The following is a 21,676-nucleotide window of genomic DNA, read 5'->3' as shown; positions in this document are numbered from 1 at the left end:
CTGGATTGAAGATTTAGATCGTGGGATATCAGAAATGCTACTCATTATTTTTACCCTATTTGGAAGGTTTTTCTAACATTATCAAGAACCACCAGAAGACAGTGAATCTCACAGATGGGAGAAAGAATGTTTTACTACAGAAAAAGTATTGCTTTGCTTAACTTGAAGGGTTAACTTTCATTAAGACAGCGATAAAAGCTTTTATAGAAAGAATGACAAATATGTAAAATCACCTCCATTGCTGTGGGCCATTGTCAGGGCTTCCAAAGAAGTTGCTGGAGTTACTTCTAGCTGGCAGATCATGACTTTGGCTCTGCTAATGGCATTGGCTGCTTCCCTCAGGTCTTCAGTATTCAAAAGTAAATTTGCTCCAGCCACAATAACGATGATATTCTGGCCTATAAAGAATTTCTACAGATTTATATTAAAAACCAAGCAGAGCCAAGCAATGATATTCTGCAGTGTTACAATCACCCTTACAAAGTCATTATAAAAAATGTGTTGTATTAATTTTAACATTTCTAGGTCATTCAGTTAAATTTTGTGTTCCTAATGTATCTTCTTTTATAATATCTCTGTAAGATTCAGATCATTCTGATTATTTTGAGCAAAGTCTAAAAAAGATTTCTATCAATATTCTTACATACAAAGAATATTAGCTTAGAAATGATATATAACATACTTTAATATTTTCTTTTATGGGAAATAGCTGGTACAATGTATGTGTTAAAGATTCTGAATCCTAAATGATAGATGTCATAATGATGAGTATAATTAGGAATAAACTTGCCTAATGCTAAAACATAATGCTCTGTAGTATGCAATCAGTTCATGTGTGTGCTCTAGGGTATTTTAAAAAGTAATTTTTTAAATAAAAACACATTTTATAATATCTAACAGATGGAAAATTATACCAGATAACTTAAGGTAGAGAGAGGGATATATGGCCTATACTGTACCGGATCAAACAGAAGCAGTACCGAGGAATCTTAAATACTCAAATACTCATCACTTGGGCCCACTCTCTACAGCTCAACCAAAATGGGGCATTTTATCTGTCGGGTGAACTCAAGAGCTGTGCTGTCCAACATGATAGTCATGAGCACATGCCACATGTGCCTACTGAGCACTTGAAATTGAGATGTGCTTTAATTGTACAATACATTGCAGATTTCAAAGACAGAGTACAAAGAAAACAAGGTAAAATATCTCATTAATTTTTAAGAACATTTTGATTACATGTTGAAAGGATAATATTTTGGATATATTGAGTTAAGTGAATATATTAGATTAAGTTGCTTTTTACTTTTTAAAATGTGGCCAATGGAAAATTTAAAATTATATATGTGGCTTGCATTATATTTCTATTGGGCAGCACTGATCTAGAGGAATGAGTTGCAGCAGTTATTTTTTGTGCTCCAGGCTGCTTGTGCTGATCTTGTATAGACATGACCTAAAATTACCTCTGAACACAGAACACATGCTAGCCTATCATCTTACCACAGATGTGCTGGTTGGCCACAAGGAGGACTGAATAAAGTGGGATGGTTCGGCATAAACCCAACCTCATTACTGGAAAAATTCAAAGTACCCACACACTGAAAGACAGCTTACCTCCTTCCTTTTCTCCTTCAGTGACCTCATTCTCTCTGCTAGAGTCAACTGCTGCTTCTGTGTTGCTGACTCCCAAATCTACATTTCTGGCCTGGCCCTGTCTGATGAGCAACAAGCCCAAGACTACAGCTGTCTGGTGGACATTGCCATATGGCTAGCTCATTTCAGACCTCAAATTTAACTTGTCAAAACTAAACTCTTTACTTTGCCACTCACTCCTTCATTTAAAGGAGCTGATTGTCCCCTCTCTGGATATTTGCATTAGCTCTTCTACTACGATCTAAACGCTCAAGGAGGGTATTACAATATGCTATAAACCAGACAAAGTCTTCCATAATAGGTGCTCAATACACAATATTAAATTATATCTTTGCATGGAAAATGCAGTATTTTGTTACAGAGATGAGGAAGAAACAGAACTCAAAGATATCCTTAGAACACAAAAAAGAGGTTTAAGACAGGGAATGAGCTGCTGCTGGCAGCAATAATTACTTAAGATAGAGTTTAAAGTAATGAACACAGATTGTCTATTGTTAGAAGGAAAACTTTTACCTACTGTCTTTAAGTGGAATACATTTTGTTGTTATTGCAACTGTGGGATCACCAAGTAGAGCTAAAAATACCATATCTTCTATGAGAAATGATCTTGGATAACTGCATTATAAGTAAAAGACATCTTGTGACAAATCCTAATTTAATACAAGGCACGCTGACTATCCATCATGTACTAGGTTCTGTCCTTGGTGCCCATGAAATTCCTTTTGAATATTAATTCTGATTTAAAAAATCGTATGTAGGTGTTTTTATACTTTAAATAGTTGGCAGAAATTAGAAAACTTTACTTGAGGGTAAAGGGAAGTTGCTGGGTTTTTTTCTTTTTTCTTGGTTGAAGAAGATTTGCCCTGAGCTAACATCCATGCCAATCTTTCTCTATTTTTTAGTATGTGGGCTGCCAGCACAGCATGGCCACTAACAGAGTGGTGTAGGCCCTGACCCAGGAACCAAACCCGGGCCGCTGAAGCAGAGTGTGCCGAACTTAACCACTAGGCCACTGGGGCTGGCCTGGAAGTTGCTGTTTTTAAAGACAAATGTTTCAACTATCACAAAGCCTTGTGACAGACATAGTTGTATATATAGACTTTGAGATTTCATTGCTGTTTAAAGAGCAGACAAAATTGAACATTAACAATAAGTTAGAAGTAGTTAGTTGCTGCTCGCTTAGTAAATATTCTATAAATATGATTCATCAACTTTCTTGTGCACCTATCTATTTACATTTATTTACCTAGTGTAACTGAAATGACAGATGAATACTTAACTGTTTTAGAGACAAATGCCAATTCTGAGTTCACATGAAGGGTAATGAGACATTACAGGATATAAATATTATTTACAGGATATAAATATTATTTTGAGGCAACTATAATACTTCATATGTTTAGATGGACGATTTCATATTTGAATGATCAACCTGGGAAGTATGAAAAAAGCAAAACATTTATATTTAGATCAGAAAGACCATGCTTTAGGCCTTGGAGTGGTGGGTTTGGTAAGAGATCCATACATAGGATTAGGGTAAAAACTGATGCTTCTGCTCTAGTTCTGGAAATGAACTGTTTTATGAAATGACACTCCAATATGTGAAACACATACCTTCATTATCGACAATTATTGAAGCAGCTCCTGTTGCAGCATCTTTAGTTTGATATGTAAATTCTAAAAGAAAAAAGAAATTACAATCACATATATACAGCCTGGCATGGATAATCTATTTTATCAATTTCAATGCACTACTAATCCTTGGGAAAACTTTGAACCTTTAACCATCTGGAATGATAAAAAAGAAATAAGTATTTAGTGCTAATTTATACCCAGCACCTAAACAATAAGGAAAACAGAAGTCTTTACACTTAGTTGTACCTTTTCTCTACATTAGTAACAACCTGGCAAACCACCCCACTTCCAATTCCCCCAAATTATTCATAGTTGTATACATATGCATTTTTCTAGACCACCATATTTCATTTCTTCAGTGAAAGAAATGACAGACTTGAGATGAAAGATTAAAGGTTAAACCTATGAAATGAACTTGTTTGATTTTCTTCATTCTCATAAACTTTGCATCTCATCAAGAATTGTGGGCTGGTATGTAAATGGAAATGTTGATCAGGCAGCCTTTGACAGCAGCAAAGAGCCTTGAACTGGAGCCAAAGACCTGCATTCTAGTCCTGGCTCTAGCTCCAACTAGCTGTGTGCTCTTGGACAAATTCAGAACCAATCTGGCCTTCAGTTTTCTCTTTTGTGAAATGATGGTATCTGCCTCAATGGTTTCTAAGATCATTTCCAGCTATGACATTTGATGACTTTTCTTAAAGTATCTTTTGTGAATGGAGCACCTGTTTTCTCTTGTCACCTGCTTTGGAAACATTTCTACGAGATAAAGTTTTGTAACCTCCTATCATTTTATTCCCATCTGCAGGAATGTACAGGCAAGAATTAACCAGAAGACATTTAAGCAAGCTTTGTCTGTGTCGTGCATAAAAATTCTCTGGTCACTAGGGGAGGATCTAATGATTCTATTCTATATTCAACTTTTCTTGTAACCAGATCCCAGATGAAAGTTATAAAAACGAACTGAAAAAAAGATGAAATTTTACCTGTAGAAATATCATTCTGTTTTAAGTTTTCTATATAATCGTTGCCAAAAGAATCTTTGCCAACCTGTACCAAAGAAATGATGAACGTTAGATCTCTTACATTTAGTAAAATGCTACAATGTAGCTTTTGCAATACTTAGCATTTTAAAAGGGCATATCTGCACAGTACTTTATAAACACCAACTAATTAATCTTCTTAATGTAAGATGCTAGACTTGATTTCAGCCCAAAGAATTGTTATATATTAATGTTCCACTTATATCCTGCCTAAAATGTGAAGCATTTAATGACTGTCACAAGTTCTATAGCTTCAGTCTCATTTTGATCTTTTCATGTGGAAATTCCCACCGAGACAGAGCTGTCCACTATCGACAATCCTCAGTATTTATTAAGAATCTCAGTTGTTTGTACTTCACTATAAATGAGGGCATCTTAGTAATCACTTGCCTGGCGTTTTAGAATCTTATTTTCTCCCCTGACCCTGACATGAGGGGCAAAGAGGAGGGAATTTAAAGAGCCCTAGCTAACTTGGGTAACTGGGTGTAGTGGAATTCTGCTGCTTTTGCATTCCTAGTATCCGATCTAGTAATGATACTTCGATTTTTCCTTTGGATACCCATTCCTCTTCAATTCATATACATTATTAAGGTGGCACATTTGTTACAATCAGTGAACCTATGTTGACACATCATTATCACCCAAACTCCATAGTTTACATTAGGGTTCACTCTGGTGGTGTATATTCCATAGGTTTTGACAAATATATATGTAGACATGTATCCACCCTTATAGTATCATACAGAATAGTTTCGCTGCCCTAAAAATCCTCTGTGATCTGCCTATTCATCCCCCCTCCCTTCCATCCCCTACCAACTACTGATCTTTTTGCTGTCTCCATAGTTTTGTCTTTTCCAGAATGTCATATAGTAGTTGGAATGACACAGTTTAGCTTTTTCAGACTGGCTTCTTTCACTTAGTAACATGCATCTAAAGTTCCTCCACATCTTTTCACGGCTTGATCACTCATTTCTTTTTAGCACCGAATAATATTCCATGGTATGAATGCACTGCAGTTTATTTGTCCATTCACCCACTGAAGGACATCTTGGATGCTTCCAAGTTTTGGCAATTATGAACTAAGCTGCTGTAAACATCCATGTGGAGGTTTTTGTGTGCTTGCCCTCCTATTTTTGTTTTTAATCAGCTGTCACCATTTAAATATTAGGACACTTCACAAAAACAAACCAATTTCCAGGAGATTCTGAAAATTAGAGCTTCTATAAACATTGGGCCCACATTCCTGCAAAGCAACCCAGCTAGAACTGTCCCAAAGGTGAGCACACGCTCTCTAGTTTACCACAGCCCCCACCTGGCCTACTGCAATTTATCTTGCCTGCTTGGCCCCTGTAGGCTTTCAGGCTTGCCACCTCTGAACTCTACTTCTACTTTTCTATCCTGCAGGTGAGCACTTTGTCAATGGATTATGTCTTTACCCAGGTCTCAGCCACTCCTGATGTGTCTGCTCTTCTGCAGAAAATTGTTTCTCTGGATATATCAATAGAAAGAAACCTAGAGATGCACTTGGGTCAAGATCCTTAATAAGTGAAGATAATATTTTCTGGTAAGCTTCTGGATTGTCTAGATCAGGGTTGAAAAATTTTTTCCTGTAAAGGGCCAGTTAAATAATATTTTTGACATTGCAGGCCACATGGTCTCTTTTGCAACAATTCAACTCTGCTGTTGTAGTATGAAAGCAGCCAAAGAAAATCTGTAAACCAATGGATTTGGCTGTGTTCCAATAAAACTTTATTTCAAAAATATGTAGTAGGCAAGATTTTCCCCCTGGGCCATAGTTTGCTGACCCATGATTAAATGCCACTTCTGATACTTTCTTGCTCAAAGAACACTATTCCTTGTGCTCCTTTTCTGGATAAAATACTGATTAGGTAATAATCTCAAAAACAACATAAAAAATTCTTTTAAAAATTATTTTATTGGGGTCATATTGGCTTACAACATTGTGTAAATTTCAGGTGTACATCACTGTGTTTCAGCTTCTGTATAGACTGCGTTGTGTTCATCACCAACAGTCCAGTTTTCATCCATCACCATACATATGTGCCCCTTTACTCCTTTTGCCCTCCTCCCACCTTCTTCTCCTCTGGTAACTACTAATCTATTCTCTTTATTTATGTGTTTTGTTTGTTTATCTTCCACATATGAGTGAAATCATACAGTATTTGTCTCTGACTTATTTCGCTCAGCATACCTTCAAGGTCCATCCATGTTGTCACAAATGGCACAATTTTATCTTTTTTTATGGCTGAGTAGTGTTCCATTGTTTATATATATCACATCTTCTTTATCCATTCATCCATTGATGGGCACTTGGGTTGCTTCCACGTCTTGGCTATTGTGAATAATGCTGTGATGAACACAAGGGTGCATACATCTTTTTGAATTATTGATTTCATGTTCTTTGGATAAACAGTAGTAGAATAGCTGGATCATATGGTATTTCTATTTTTAATTTTTTTGAGAAATCTCCATACTGAAAAAATATATAATAATTTCTTATTGGCATAATTTCTATCTCTACAATGATGAGTGTCCACTGCAAAGCGTTGCTGTGGGGAGAGTTCCCTGATGGAAGGAGGTCATTTACTAGAGGTTTCCTTCATGGGAGGCTGGCCACTTATCTACCAGGTAAGTGCCAAAGCATCCTATTTCTTAGGTCAGAGATCATACCAGAAACAAATTCTTTGTTCTCTCATCTCTTTTTTTCATTATTTAACTCTCTCCCATGGGCAATTAAGAGGTTATATAGTTGGGAAAGTATCGTTATAAGAAAGTTGTAGAGACTAAGAAAAAAGGCCATCCCTAGAAGTGTGGGGCCTGATACAAATTAGAGTGAAGAAACTTCTCTAACCTTTCCTATCAGTTTTATACAGGCGAAATCTGTTTAAGGTGGATGTCAAGGGCAGGTGATAAATGGTGGTGATAATACAAACATTAGGAAGTGCAGGGGTTAGGAGGAATCGTTGGTAGGGAGGAGGAACCGAAAAACATGCAGCTTTACCCTCAAGAAACTTATCATATTGGAAGGAAAATAAGACACAGAGAGGCAACTATAATACCAGGTAGAATATCACGTGCATCAGAGGCATAACTAGGCAGGGATCTCATGCTCAGGGTAATTGCATTTTGCAAGCTTGCTGCAGTTGCTCAGAGAATCACCTCACTGGCTATATCCCTCTGTGATGGTTATGGTTCCAGGTTTATTCTAATAGTGATTTCCTGGCAAGTCTGTTGTCTGGTCTTCTAAACTCTATGCGAGGAGTGGAACAAAATACTTTGCTTTTACCTTTGCTATTCTTTTGTCAAAAATAAAAATCTGGTAACTGAAAAATAATGGAAAAGTAACAACACTGCTGAGGATGAAGAGAAGTCAATTCCAGCTCCATTATTTTACATCTAGGTTGTTGTGATACATTACAAAGTAAAAGAAGTGATAAAAAGCCTAAGAATAGGAAGACAATATTTTCATTTGTGTCATGGAAGCCCCTTCACACTAGCTTGTGTGATTTGGGGAAAGCCACTTTAACTGTCTGTAGGCCTCAGTTTCCTTACCTGGAAAGTCACAGCAAGTTTGCTGTGAAGATAAAATAAAATAATTACGCATGAAAGCATGTTTAAAACTGTAAAGGATTAAGTAAGGGTTTGGTGCTATCATCACCATCATCGTCATCGTCATCATCAGGCTGCTTCTCTTGGGGGAAGGGGCAGGCCTACTGCTGCTTGGATTCAATCTTACAAACTACTTTCCTGCACATCTGGTTCTTCCTGCTGCTTCAATTCTTCCTGCTGCTCCCTATTTTCAAACAGAAGAGCACTTGATCATGGAAGAAAGCATGTGGGTGCATTAAATTATTTTTAAAATGAGACTGTATTACTATAATTATTCTAATAAAAACATATCTCCATTAATGGCTTGGTGTAACTAATGCTGTTCAATGTAATCACGTGTGCTGTTACTTTCCTGACAATAATACAGCCAACTCGGAGGGTATCTATGCCTTGGGAGTAACAGTTAAGCTTCAAGTGGATCTAAATCACACATTAAAATGTGGACAAAAAGCATCAGAGATCTGAGTCCTATTTCAAACAATCCTCTTTTTCTTTCTGAGGAAAGAAAGAAATTAGAGTTGCACAGATGACATGTGTGATGTAATACTAAAAGAATGCCATTTTCTCTATTTTCTCACCCTCAAAACCTCTTACACATTCATTTATTCTTCTGGACTTACTTCAAAAGAGGTTGAGAGAAGTGAACACCTTCCAGTCCCCTTTGCTTACTTCTGACTTCAAATGGAAGCCTCTTCCCCAGCAAGTGGAAATTGACAAGCAGAAGTCAGAAGAGTAGAACCCAAGGAAAGGTGTCATTCGTTGCTTGCCATTGAGAGCTGAGTCAAAAGTATCTTGAAAATGAAAAGGAAACAAATGAAAGCCCCTTGAAATAAGGACTGTTATAAAGGAAACTTCATAGGTATCTTTGGAGGCTTCCTTATTTTTCTGGTCACACTTTGGCTATCAAATTGATATGAAAGCTTTAAATGTAAGTATCTTGGCCATGAGGCAAAATGGTGCATATGGAAGTCAGGAAACATAGAATCTAATTTCAGTTCTGCCACTATCAAGCTAATTAAAATTCTTTGCTGCAAATTGTTCCATCTGAGCCAGGCTCTAGAGTGGGTGAGATATCTCTGGCAGGCAGGAAACCAATAGTTCTCAACCTTGGCTGCACGTTAGTATCTCCTGAGGAGCTTATTAACATCTTGATGCCCAGGTTACACCCCAGACCAATTAAATCAGACCCTCCGCAGGTGGGACCATGGCAAGCTCCCCAGATGATTACACTGTGTGGCTTCCAGTTGAGAACCATTGATTGCAGGATTAAAGCTGGAAGAATGACTGTAAAGCTTTGTGTGGAAGAAATGAAGAGGGAGAGCACAGTCCCCCTTGGTCATGCGTTGGTAAGTCAACTAAGTGGGAGCACAGAGAAATGTGACCTGCAGAATCTGCTGGGGCCGAGGGCCCTACCAGTGTCCAACACTGGGATCAAGGTATTGTAAAGCCCAAAAGATTTTCTTGGCTTGTGTTTGCTGACTCCAATCTCATTTTGACGTGGCCCACGCTTGCTTCTCTTGCTTCTATCTTTCTAAAACTCATATTTGGCAAAAATGGATTTCTCTGTTTTTCAAAGTGGTCAGTAGAGGCACTATTAATTTGATATTATCTTTTGACTGGGTCCAAACACTATGTGAATACAATATATTCATTCTATGTTGTTGCCTTATGAGAACACAGAAGTCCTTTCCTCTCTCCTCCACCTAATCAAACCTCATGCAGCATTTTTTTTTTCTTGAATAAAAACTTCACCTTACGGCCTAACGTCTTTATTCTAGCCTTTGTTAATTCTCTCATTTCCAGAATTCCTAAAGCATTCCTAATGGATGCCATATAATTAAACATTTAATTGGATACCATCTTATATTGTTTGCCTAAACAATCTTCCTTCAAGTCTAGTCTTCCTAAAAGCTTACTGGAAACTTTAGCTTAGCATCTACTTATCTGTCCCTAAGCCCTGTGTGTTAAATGTTCTAAAGTATTTGATCATCTTAGTTGCCTGTTCTTTTTACTTGGGTCTATTTATCATTCTTAAAGAGACATGACTGCAAGCACCCATACTATTCTAGTTGTGGCTGCAGAAAGGTCTATCCAAGGTTTTGCTTCTAACAGCCCTCTTGAAAGCACTCTCACACTCTTTTGGCTGCAGCAGTGAAATAGTTTCGGGCAGAAAGATTCTGGCAAAACCACATAGTCTGAGGTAGGCTGTGTGAGCCTGTTCTGGGTGAAAGAAGCCAGGTCTTCAGCATCTCTGGACAATCACTTACACTTAAGATAAGGCAACTCACAGAACCCCAGATGCTCTTAAGGAAATCCTGGGCTCAGCTCTACCCTGAATATTACACAGCAGCACTGTTGAATGGAACTTTCTGCAATGATAAAATGTTCTATATCTGTGCTGCCCAATATTGACACTTGAAATACAGTCAGTGTGATTGAGGAACTCGTTTTTATTTTAATTACAATTAAATCTAAATAGCCACATGTCGCTAGTGGCTACCATATTGGACAATGCAGCTATAGAGAGATGTGAATTAGGATCATGGAAAACAAAAGGGCTGGGTTTATCAGGAGCAAGAGCATTTCCTTCAACTAAGGTGCTTTCTTTACTTTTTCCCCAGGAAGGCTCTCTTTGCATTAAGGGATAGCCAGTCAGCGGCTTCCACAGTCCAGAACTATGACCTGATGCTGAGGAGGGTAACTTCAGTTAGCATATCATAACAAACTTCTATATTTCAAAATGGTTGAATGGGCTGCTTGGAATCCTTGAATGGCAGAAAACATCTAGAATTCCAGCCATCAACATATATTTGAGGTAAATAAAACATAGAGGACCAAGATATCTTACCCAAGGTCACACGAAATTGAATATTCTGCTAAAAAGGTTATCACATATATTAAAATAGGTTTCCCATTTTCAAAGTTAGAATACATGAAAATATAATTAACACTAAAACTGAGTATAATTTAATTTTTGTGATTCAAGACATTTGTGACTTTTCAGTGCCTGAGGATCATAATGAATAGCAGGTTTAGAAGACTAAGCCGCATTTGTTTTCATATAACAAAACCCAGCAGTAGTTTTTTTGAATAAATCTCTCATATTAGCTTTTTAACTTGTCATTTGTGGCTTTATCATAAAAGATGAAAGAAGAATACATAAAATTCTACTTTAAGCTTGCTGGTTGTTTATATCCTAGATAAATGGATGTTTACCTTAATAATGGCCTTTAATATACAAAGTTAATGTTACAATCACTATTATCAGGCCTCCTTTTCTGAGAGTGGTGGTGAGTTTGTGGTAATCCAATTATTTCTTCCATTCTTCCTATATAAGGCACCTTTTACTTATTTGATTAGGGTCATTGAACCCCTGAGTGTGGATATATGGGCAGGCATTCCAGTCAACATAGCCAACTAGTTGTAGCCAGTCATCTTTCAACAGAGTTCAGCAAACAGATTTCACTTCATTATATATTACCTGGAAAGGCCCAGTGACTAAGTTTTGATCTTTGAAAATTAAAATCTCAATGTACGATCAGTTGATTGTCCTATAGGAATCTAACAAAACATTTACCTTTTTGGTTAAGATGATGGGTACTCCAATACACTGCTTTTCAAGCTGGGGTGAAGGCTCAGGTTTCTTCCCCCCTTCATTTTAAATCCATTGTAGACTAATAATTTTGTAAAATACAACAACAATGAAATGAAAACAAAAAAGTCACACAAAATACAAGGCCTAATTTATTATTACTATTATATTCAACAGCGATAGAATTACTGTCAAATTGCTATAACTGCTTCTAACCATTTACTCTCAATTTCTGTACTGTCCAGACCAGCATCAGTTTGCACCTGATGACTAGATTTTGAGTAGCATTGCTCTAACATACTGCCTCTGTTACAGAACTTCAGACCTGACCATTCTGAAAGGGAAACAGAAAGCTACTTGTATTAGAGAGTTTAGATAGTCTCATGTCTGAAGGAAGCAAAACCAGGTAATCTCTTGAAGGTCCTTCCAGTTTGCTGATTTCTGATCTGGGTCATTTGGGTCCATGCCTGCTCATGGCTTCTTCCACCTGCACTGGAAGGAAGCAGGGTCTCTGGGCTCATCTTGGGCCACTGCATATTGAGCTCTTTATTCTACCATGGTCCTCCTGAGCTGCCAGTTTTTGATGTTTAGAAACAACTTCTTTTTCTCTAACATTTAGCATGAGTGGAATGGAGGAGGAACAAATGCTTAAACAAATCAGATGAGGTCTTATGAAAGGTGTCCTAACAGGCTCTTTGCCCTGCCAAGAAGACTTTGATTTTCTTTTTCTTTCTTTCTTTCTTTTTTTATTGCCGTAACATTGGATTATAACATTATATAGCTTTCAGATGTACATCATAATGTATTTCGAATTCTGTGTAGATTACTTACGAATTCTGTGTAGATTACATCATGTTCACCACCCAAAAACTAATTATAGTCCATTACCACACATGTGTGCCTAATCGCCCCTTTTGCCCTCCCCCTTCCCCCTTCGGTAACCACCAATCCAATCTCCGTTGCGATGTGTTTGTCGTTGTTTTTATCTTTTACTTATGAGTGAGATCATGTGGTATTTGACTTTCTCCCTGTGACATATTTCACTTAGCATAATACCCTCAAGGTCCATCCATGTTGTCACAAATGGCTGGATTTCATCATTTCTTATGGCTGAGTAGTATTCCATTATGTATGTATACCACATCTTCATTATCCATTCGTCCCTTGATGGGCACCTAGGTTGCTTACAAGTCTTGGCTGTTGTGAATAATACTGCAATGAACATAGGGGTGCATCATTTATCTTTATGCATTTGTGTTTTCAAGTTCTTTGGATAAATACCCAGCAGTGGAATAGCTGGATCATATGGTAGATCTATTCTTAATTTTCTGAGGATACTCCATACTGCTTTCCATAGTGGCTGCACCAGTTTGCACTCCCACCAGCAGTTTGAGGGTTCCATTCTCTCCACATCCTCTCCAACATTTGTTGTTTCCCATCTTGTTAATATAGCCATTCTGACCGGAGTGAGGTGATATCTCATTGTAGTTTTGATGATTTTCTATGATATCTGCCTGGATGTTTAATCTCCAAACATCATCTTCAATTATCCTTGGAATGTAGTTTTGGCCCATGACTCAGTTGAATATTGACCACACAACTCTTAACTACTTGAAGAGTTTCATTATACATGTTTCACTGTACACATATTGATAGACTCTTGCTTAATCATCCTTGTCACAATATCTTGACAAATACTTCTCCTCAGCTTAATATAAGATGTTTTGCATGTGCCATCAAACAGGCTTACTTCATCAGAGCTTGAATTTTAGTTTGTTGCAAGGCAGTAGTAGGTAAGTTAATGTTGCTAAGAAAACTATAGGAAATTTTCTACCTATTTTTCTTTTGCTCCATCTGTTCATTTGTATCTTGAGTAATTTCGTGATTTTGGTTTCTACTTGAAACTTGTCATCTTTAAAAAAAACCGCTATAAAGCAGTTTGGCTAATTTGCCTAATAAAATATATTTCACAATGGAAAGAAACATCATGATTAATGGATAATGTCTATTATAAAAGAGATTTTACTTTTCTTCCTAAGAAGTCTAAGAATATTATGTAATTTGTTTAAGCTTAAATGAATCCATGTCTAAAGGTTCCAGATAATCTTGGCAATCTGTATAGGTTTTAGCTGCAGCCACGTTTTCTTTTCCTCTGTGTAGACACCCAGGCTAAATTCCACTGTGTAGCTAAACATCAGATGACTAGATCGGGAGTACAGTAGATATAAAGAACTTTCAAAATTGTGCTGGTGAGAACATGAACCATCACACACAGACCAGAATAAAACAAATAGCACCTCTGCTTTAATCAACCTCCCAAGTGGAGCATTTCCCAAAATACAGCCCCCTGCCTTCTATTCCTCTCACATGCACTCCTATGGGTTCATGATTCATTTCTCAAGTTCAGTTCCACAATTCAAATATTTCTATTTTGCATTTCTCTCTTTGCCTCAAATTCAAAAGACCTAAAATAAAACCAATCTCAAAATCTTCAAGTTGGATGAGATCCCAGGGGACATCCATTTTGACTTTAATGGCTACGTGAACAGCTTTTATAAAGCTTCCAAGAAGGGGTTCTCTAATCTCTCCTTTAACAGCCCCAGCTCTGGGGAACTCCCCTCTGCTCAGGGCAGCCATTTTTGGTACCTTGCTTCCAAAAGCAATTCTCTGTCTAGGTTTTCCCAGCCAGGAAATGATATCATCCTCTTTCCAGTTCCCAAGCCCCCGTAAGTCAGCACCATCTGATTACTCCCCAAACTCTTCATTTCTAATCAAGTATAGGATGGGTCAGCCCTAACATTTTTAATCAGCTCCCTCTCGTGACCCCATAATTTCTAGCACATAATAGGTAATCAATAGTTATTGCTGATTAATTATTTTAAATCTATCAAGAACTCAACCTTAGCAAACAAAGATTTCTTACTTTGAATCTTGTGCTTCATGCGAGGTTTTTGACCAAACAGCCAGATGAGAATTATATCACGTTAATCATAAATTAGAAATCTACAGTTCATTAGTAGATGAAGTGATAATTATATAGTTTCTACATCATTCAAAGATTCCTGTGGAGAGAAGAGTGCTGTATGCAATGGGAAATGACATTTCAGAGAAATTTTGGTAAAATCACTCCAGTTCACAGGAGAGGGCTCATTCTTTTAAATTTCTCATATTTTTCTTATCTTCTGTTGTGCGGAACCAGTATAGCTTTCCTAAAATAAATAAATAGACTATCTTTTTTGATATACCAGTAATGCTAACATCTTAAAGTTTCATTAAAGATGCAAAAGTTGAACCTTTGGCAGCCAGTATTGATTTATTTTCCAATAATTTCAGTAGGATGGATAGAAATAGGATTACTGTATTTTACAGGTCATTTCTTTATATACCTGAAAATAGAACTATGCCTAAAGATCAGTTATGTGTAGTTCATTAAGGCCCAGATTCCTTTCTGATCCAAGACATAGCATTAGAGGAAAATAACTTAGAGATGAGAAAATCACCAGTTATTAGAGCGAGTTTCCAAAAGCTCTGTTGCTGCAGTGAAACCTGCTAGAAACAGGATGACTCATGCTGTTGTTTAGAAGCTGGACTACAGAAACCCATTGGAGTAGGCTAATTCCCCTCACTTCTCACACTCCAGTTATACACTCATTAAATTCAAGGAATGCAGCATTAAGTTATTTGAGGACTGCTACTTCCCAGGGGATTCAGTGAGGTAGAAACCAACATAAAGGACAAGGAAGATTACTCTCTCCTACTTAAAATCTTTAAAAACAATGAACTTCCAAACCAATTGAAAACAGGTACTCAAACACATACATGTACATGCATGTTTATAGCAGCACTGTTCACAATAGCCAAAAGGTAGAAAGAGCCCAAGTGGCCATCAATAGATAAATGGATAAACAAATTGTGGTATATACAATGGAATATTATTCAGCCACAAAAGGAAAAAAGTACTGATACATGCTATAAGGTAAATGAACCTTGAAAATGTTATGCTAAGTGAAAGAAGCCAGACACAAAATGTCAAATATCATATGATTCCATTTATAGGAAATATCCAGAATAGATAAATCCTTAGAGACAGAATGCAGATTGGTGGTTGCCAGGGACTGAGGGGAGGAGGGAACAGGGAGAAAGTGCTTAATGGGTAAGGAGTTTTACTTTGGAATGATGGAAATGTTCTGGAACTAGATAGAAATGGTGGTTGTACAACATTGTAAATGTACTAAATTGTTCATTTTAAAATAATTATAAAAAATAAAAACAATGAACTCAAGTCTTAAGCTAGTTCCTTGCCTCTAGAATCCTCTCCATTGTACTTTACACTTACCTTGCACACCATGGACGTCTTTGCTCCAAGCCTAGCAGCTTGGACACACTGGTTGGCACCTTTCCCTCCAAAGCCGATAAAAAACTTATGTCCGTGGATGGTTTCTCCAGTTTTTGGCAAACGAGAAGTAAGACTATCATAATTTAAAAAGAGAAGGGGAAAAAAAGCACATTGGTAACTGCGAACAATTTAAGTTCTTCAGAAGAGACAGGGAAGGTTATCTGATGGAGCTCTAGTCTTAGCAATCAGAAGCAGGGAAGATGACCTTTTCCTTTAAGACCACGGTTGCATCACTATCGAGAATGCATCTGCTTGACAGAACTCCTCTCTCCCTCACTGCCCCACAGCTGCACTATTGTAGCTCTACTTCAGATGACAGTTCTTAGTGTCTGCACTGCATCAGGGTTGTCCATGGGTGCCTCTGTTTTCCATCTCGGGAAACTCTTGGAGGGAAGTAACTTCATATTCCCCCTTCCCAATGCCCAGCACAGAGCTTCATTCACAGCGAGACTTAATAAATGGGACCAAGTTAATGTGTGTTTCTGTATGGGTTTATGTGGTCACTTTAATAAGAAGCAGGAAGTGTACCATGATTCTGGTAATCATGTTCAGGATCTAAAAAGAAGAGGGAAGTTGCAATTCCAGGCACTAAAGAATCTCATGTTTCCTTGAGGGTGGGGTGGAAGTGGTATTTAGATAGCAGGATCAGGTTTCGGTCCTAGTCCACCCTGTATACCACCCATTTCATGTACTGAATCAAAAAGAGCATCTATTTTAAAAAATGGATTCTAAAGAGCTAAAATTTTTAAAGAGTAAAAGTTTCAAAATTTTACTACAGACAATTCCAAACATACAAAACTGGAGAAAATATTGACTTCCTCTACGCCCATGCACCCATCATCCAGATTCAACTATTGTCAACTCATAGCCAATCTTGTTTCAGTCTATACTTTCATCGACTTCTCCAAGAGCTAAGGATTTTTACTGGTATGTTACTGCCTAATGAGGATAGTATTAAATGAGGCAAAAAGTAAAAGGTTTATTCCAGGGTATGATTCTCATAACATTAAAAGTAGAAGATGTGAGGAAACAAAACCTTTGAAGGAGAGAAAACTTTAAAATGGAAAAGGAGTTCTAGGTAGAGGGGCAAGTGAAGAAGATGGGCTCAACCAGCATGAGGACTGGTTGGCCACAAAGAAGTGGGCCAAGAGCTGGAGGGAACAGATGGAGAGATGGCAGGTATGACCAGAAAGGTGAATTAGCTTTAGACAGGAAAAAAAGGCCAAGAAAGCAGTTGACAATAGTAAGTCAACTGAGACTCTACTCTGTTTCAGCGGATTAGAAATTTATATTCATTTCCCACAAAGGCTGTGATCTACCTGAAACCAGTATCTTTTTATATTAGAGTAACAGAAAAATGCCAATTCCGACAGGTTACTAACAGCCTGTTTGCAATGGAATGACATATGACTGACGTCAAAAACATATGATTGTGGAGGGCTGGCCCTGTGGCCGAGGGATTAAAGTTCTGCGTGCTCTGCTTCAGCGGCCTGGGGTTCACAGGTTCGGATCCCGGTGTGGACCTGCTCCACTCATCAGCCATACTGTGGAGGCATCTCAAATACATAGTAGAGGAAGACTGGCACAGATGTTAGCTCAGGACTAATCTTCCTCAAGCAAAAAAAAAAGAGGAGGACTGGCAACTGATGTTAGCTCACGGCAAATCTTCCTCACAAAAAAAATCCTCCCAAAAAACAAAAAAATATGATTGTTTCAATAAAGACCAAGTTTGACCTGTGAACTTCCTTTATTTAGTTCTAAAAGACTCAATAAACTTGGCTAAACTACTCTATTCCCTAGCAATGCACTGTCAAATATGGTTAGTTGAAATTCAAGAGACTCATCAATAATTTGAAAACATCCCACTCCACTCCTCCCCTTTTCAATTCTATTTTTATCTCGGATTCCAAATGCATTTATAGTACTGATGAAAAAAATATACATCTACAAGGTTCACTTATGAAAAAGGTACTCAATCAAGAGAAAAATGGTTTTAATGTAATGTTATTATCCTGTCATTTAATTTAGCAATGACAAGTGATGATGAGATTTTGATTTGCATCAGAAATCTTAAACATTTTAGGATTCTGTTATGAACAGGCAATGATGAGTAATCTGTGTGATTGAGTAACTATGTGAATTCTTGGCTTACTGATGCTGCTACAAACAACATTCATAACAACCTCAAAAAGAAAAAAATATCCAATGTGGCTAAAAACAGGCCAAATAATTAGTAAGACTGTCACTAAAGAAACTTATGACTTCCACTATATTAATACTTGGATGTGGGTCACAATTCACTGGTTTGAATCAAGTGTATTTTTATTATCAACTGTGGGAAATCATGAAAAATACACCATCAGATGATCACCGGGGGGCATGTGTGTGTGGGGGTGAAATCAGAGGCACAGTGTGTGTGTGTCTGATGTGGGAGCAGATGGCTGGGATTTAAACTCATTTCTAAATAACTTATATTAACGCAAGCACTGTGCTTATTTAGCCTTCACCGAAATTCCTCACTCCTTTGGAATTCTACTCTATTCTTTTCCTTCTGCATCTTTTCCCTGCCCTTATCTCTGTCTTCCCTCAATTGTAGACTTGCCCTGCATAAGCACAGGGACCAAGTCTATTATTCTCCATTTTATCCATAGTGCCTGTCACTTCGCATGGGGTTAACAGTTTGCTGACTGAGGGAGTCTTTGTAAGAGTCTCCACTTGTCTCTGAAGGGTAGCAGAATATGCCACCCCAAAATATCCTGCTTTGATATATTGATGATTTTGAACTGTAGGAACTTGAAAACCAGCAAATGCAGGGAGAGGCTTTTTCTGAACTCCACTTATCTGCCTAAAGATAAGTTCTCCTAGAGGAACTCAGGGGTCATAAATCCCCTCGCCAGGAGTCTCATCAACCAGAGGACTGACTCTTGTCACAGGAGAGGAAAGCAGAAGTTAATACCACACACAGACAAACTTCGTCACAAACTATCATACCTCCCATCTATTCTTCTAAGGGCCCATCCATCTTTCCTAAAAATCATTTAATCCTCTCTAACAGGCCTACCTTCCTCTCTCCCCTCCCTATTAAAATGATATTTAATCCTGAATTCTAAGTTCCCTGGGTATCTCCCTGTATGCCTGAGAGATACAGGTTAATAAACTTGTGTTTGTTTTTCTTTTGTTAATCTGTCTTTTATTACAGGGGTCTCAGCCAAGAACTCAGAAGGGGAGAGGGGAAATTATTTTTCCTCCCCTGCATCTCTTTTCCATGTATCTCCTGTATAGCCTCTATTCTTACTTCTAAACTGAGGATGAGGGGGTGCTGATGAATGAGAAGGAGGAGACCGGCAGGGATGACTGTTAATTGTCTGGCAACAATTCCATGTTTTATCAGACCTTGCCCACTGTATTCCCAATATTAACAGCATTCCTCTTTTATAAGAACTGTAACCAGAACTCATAGTATCATTCCTTCATTCACGCATTAATTCAACAAATGTTAAATCAGTGTTTTCCAATTTACCTCCTACAAGGCAAAATAAACTTGCTGACAATACAATAAAATCTAACCCTGATGCGAGTGATACATGAGAGAAAAAACATGCCACAGAACAAGGAGATTAGTATGATCCAATTTGTGTTTTTTAAAAGGAAAAAGATCTATGTATATAGTCTCATGATATGTAAATGCATAAAAAATGAAAAGTTAATGACAAGTATCCATGAGAATGGTGGGAGTGGGGAGCAAAAGTTCACGTTTTACTTTATATACTTATGTATGGAGATATATGCAACAAGAACATATTTACGTATTATGGGAAGCCACTTGTTACTATTTTAGATTCATCAGGACTCCCTGCATCTTTCCCAGTCACCAGTTCTTCCTGGGCTCCAGCTGGCTTCTTGCAGGTGCACCCTAACAGAGCCTTGCCCAATGCCATTTCCTCCCATTCCAGAGTTTCTGTTTCTTTATGATTCTTCAGGCTGTTCTGTAGGACTGAGCAACGAGCTGCCAGTAGGGGTGGCCAACTTGAGCACATCAAGCATCTTTGTATGGGCTCTTCTTGTTTCCCTTTCCCTGTCCTTTGCTCTTCTTCCCTGGATTGCAGTCCTGAATAGAGTATGTGCACTTAAGGCTTTGCTTATGCTCTGCTCTCTGTTGAACGCAGACTAAGACAGTTTATTGCTTGTTTTCTTGAAAATTAAACGAACTGGAGAGTGGAAAGTGGAGTGGAGAGCAACTGGAAAGTTAGTTACAAATAGGCAGAAGCATTTCTGAATCATAAATCCTAATTTACTTTGAATTAGGCTTTCCTATTTTTTTCTTATTAAAATCATGAAATTAAGGTCAGTTTCAAGAAAGGACCTGCATGAAGCACCATCCCCTGGATGAAAGCACTGCTATGATTCTCTCCAATCAAACATGAAATTTAGCAGGGTGCCAAAGACAGACAAATTAGAGGGCTCCAAGAAAAAAAGATGCAGTACTGGTAGAAATACACTGTTGCTACCATTTAAAAATTTAGAATAGTGTAAATTTCTGAATGAGGGAAAACTCAGAGAAAACCAGTTATAGGAAATATGTTTGAATTTAAAACAAATTCATAGCTTTAAAAATGTCACGACATTTTAAAGCTGGACAAAAACACCCATAAACGTTCATGGCCCCAGTCTTCCAGGCCACCAGATGTAAGTTACAGCCCGCTTGTGTGAGGCAGGAGGCCTGAGCTACTTAGTGATTGCATTACCTTTGACAGCTTTTCCCTCTTTGAACTAGCTTCTTCTCTTGCAAAACAGGTCTAATAATACTTGTCAACTCCTTAAATGCCTGGGTTTTGTGCTCTGAGTTATTTCACTGACAGGTGTTATCAGAACAATTTATCAATTGCTTTTAACTTCTTGACAATGATGTGCTCGTTACAGATTCTCAGAGATGATTCATACCAAAGGAAGGAATGACCTGGTGAAACAGGGACGTGAAGTCTTTTGACCAAAGAGGTCACGCTAATACTGACTCCAGCCAAAAGTCAAGGAATATGTTATTTTGGCTTTTGCATTCCATACTTTCTTCTTCTGGCCACAAGCTTCTTGACACCCTGCATGCCTTGATAAGAGGATATTGTACTATTAGTTATTAGCTAATTACAATTCATTACTCTCATTTATTATTCCTACTGCCTGTATTCTTCACCCATGTCTGTTCTCCTCAGCATTTGTGTATGTCACATTTACAAGGATGAGAGTAATTTCCAAACCAAGTTAGTAATATCTAATTCTACCTCTGTAAAAAGAACTTAGCTTCCCTACAAAAACTTCATTCTGTGGTTCCTAAACCTAAATTTGCAGACATATACATGATTTATTGAAGGGAATGAAACATGAATTATGCTTTAAACAGTTCTTAACTGATTTTGATTTCTAACCCCATCTTTTCCTAGCTAACAAGTCTGTGACTAAAAAGTCGTTTTGTTTGAAGATGCAGCTACTCTTAAATTCATAGAATAGATAAACAATACTCTAGTCAGAAGTAGCCAGCCTTTCAGTGTCACATCTGTGACCCTTATTTATTTAAATTTTGCATATGTGTGAAAAAATGTGCTAGGCACTGGGAGAGCCAATAAAGATGAGTATGTTATGGTCTTCTCCCATGTTATAGTCTTACGTGGCTTACTTCATTCACCTCTCTGCTCAAAAGTGACCTCCTCAAAGAGGCCTTAAGGTGGTCCAGACCAC

The 21,676-nt window shown here is 37.7% G+C and overlaps 1 protein-coding gene and 1 long non-coding RNA gene across 4 annotated transcripts in view; both read right to left on the bottom strand.

Moving 5' to 3' along the window:
* Positions 1–21,676, bottom strand: part of RBKS (ribokinase) — an 89,125-nt gene that overhangs the window by 49,066 nt on the left and 18,383 nt on the right. For 2 of the 3 annotated variants that reach the window (XM_046660586.1, XM_046660584.1), the window contains exons 2-5: positions 15,887–16,019; positions 4,272–4,335; positions 3,268–3,330; positions 234–398 (exon numbers count right to left, since the gene is read on the bottom strand). In XM_046660586.1, the coding sequence (XP_046516542.1) occupies positions 234–398; positions 3,268–3,330; positions 4,272–4,335; positions 15,887–16,019 (425 nt within the window). The remainder of the gene's footprint in view (positions 1–233; positions 399–3,267; positions 3,331–4,271; positions 4,336–15,886; positions 16,020–21,676) is intronic. The other variant, XM_046660587.1, reaches the window with a different exon arrangement.
* Positions 6,778–12,308, bottom strand: LOC124239154 (uncharacterized). Its single transcript, XR_006888559.1, has 3 exons — positions 11,536–12,308; positions 8,579–8,749; positions 6,778–8,142 (listed from the first exon to the last, which is right to left on the bottom strand). It is a non-coding gene; the product is annotated as an uncharacterized LOC124239154 (long non-coding RNA).

Source organism: Equus quagga, chromosome 5 (genome assembly GCF_021613505.1).
Source record: "Equus quagga isolate Etosha38 chromosome 5, UCLA_HA_Equagga_1.0, whole genome shotgun sequence".
Taxonomy (NCBI): Eukaryota; Metazoa; Chordata; class Mammalia; order Perissodactyla; family Equidae; genus Equus; species Equus quagga.
The sequence above is the reverse complement of the archived record's forward strand: the minus strand, read 5'-3'. Positions and strand labels throughout refer to the sequence as shown.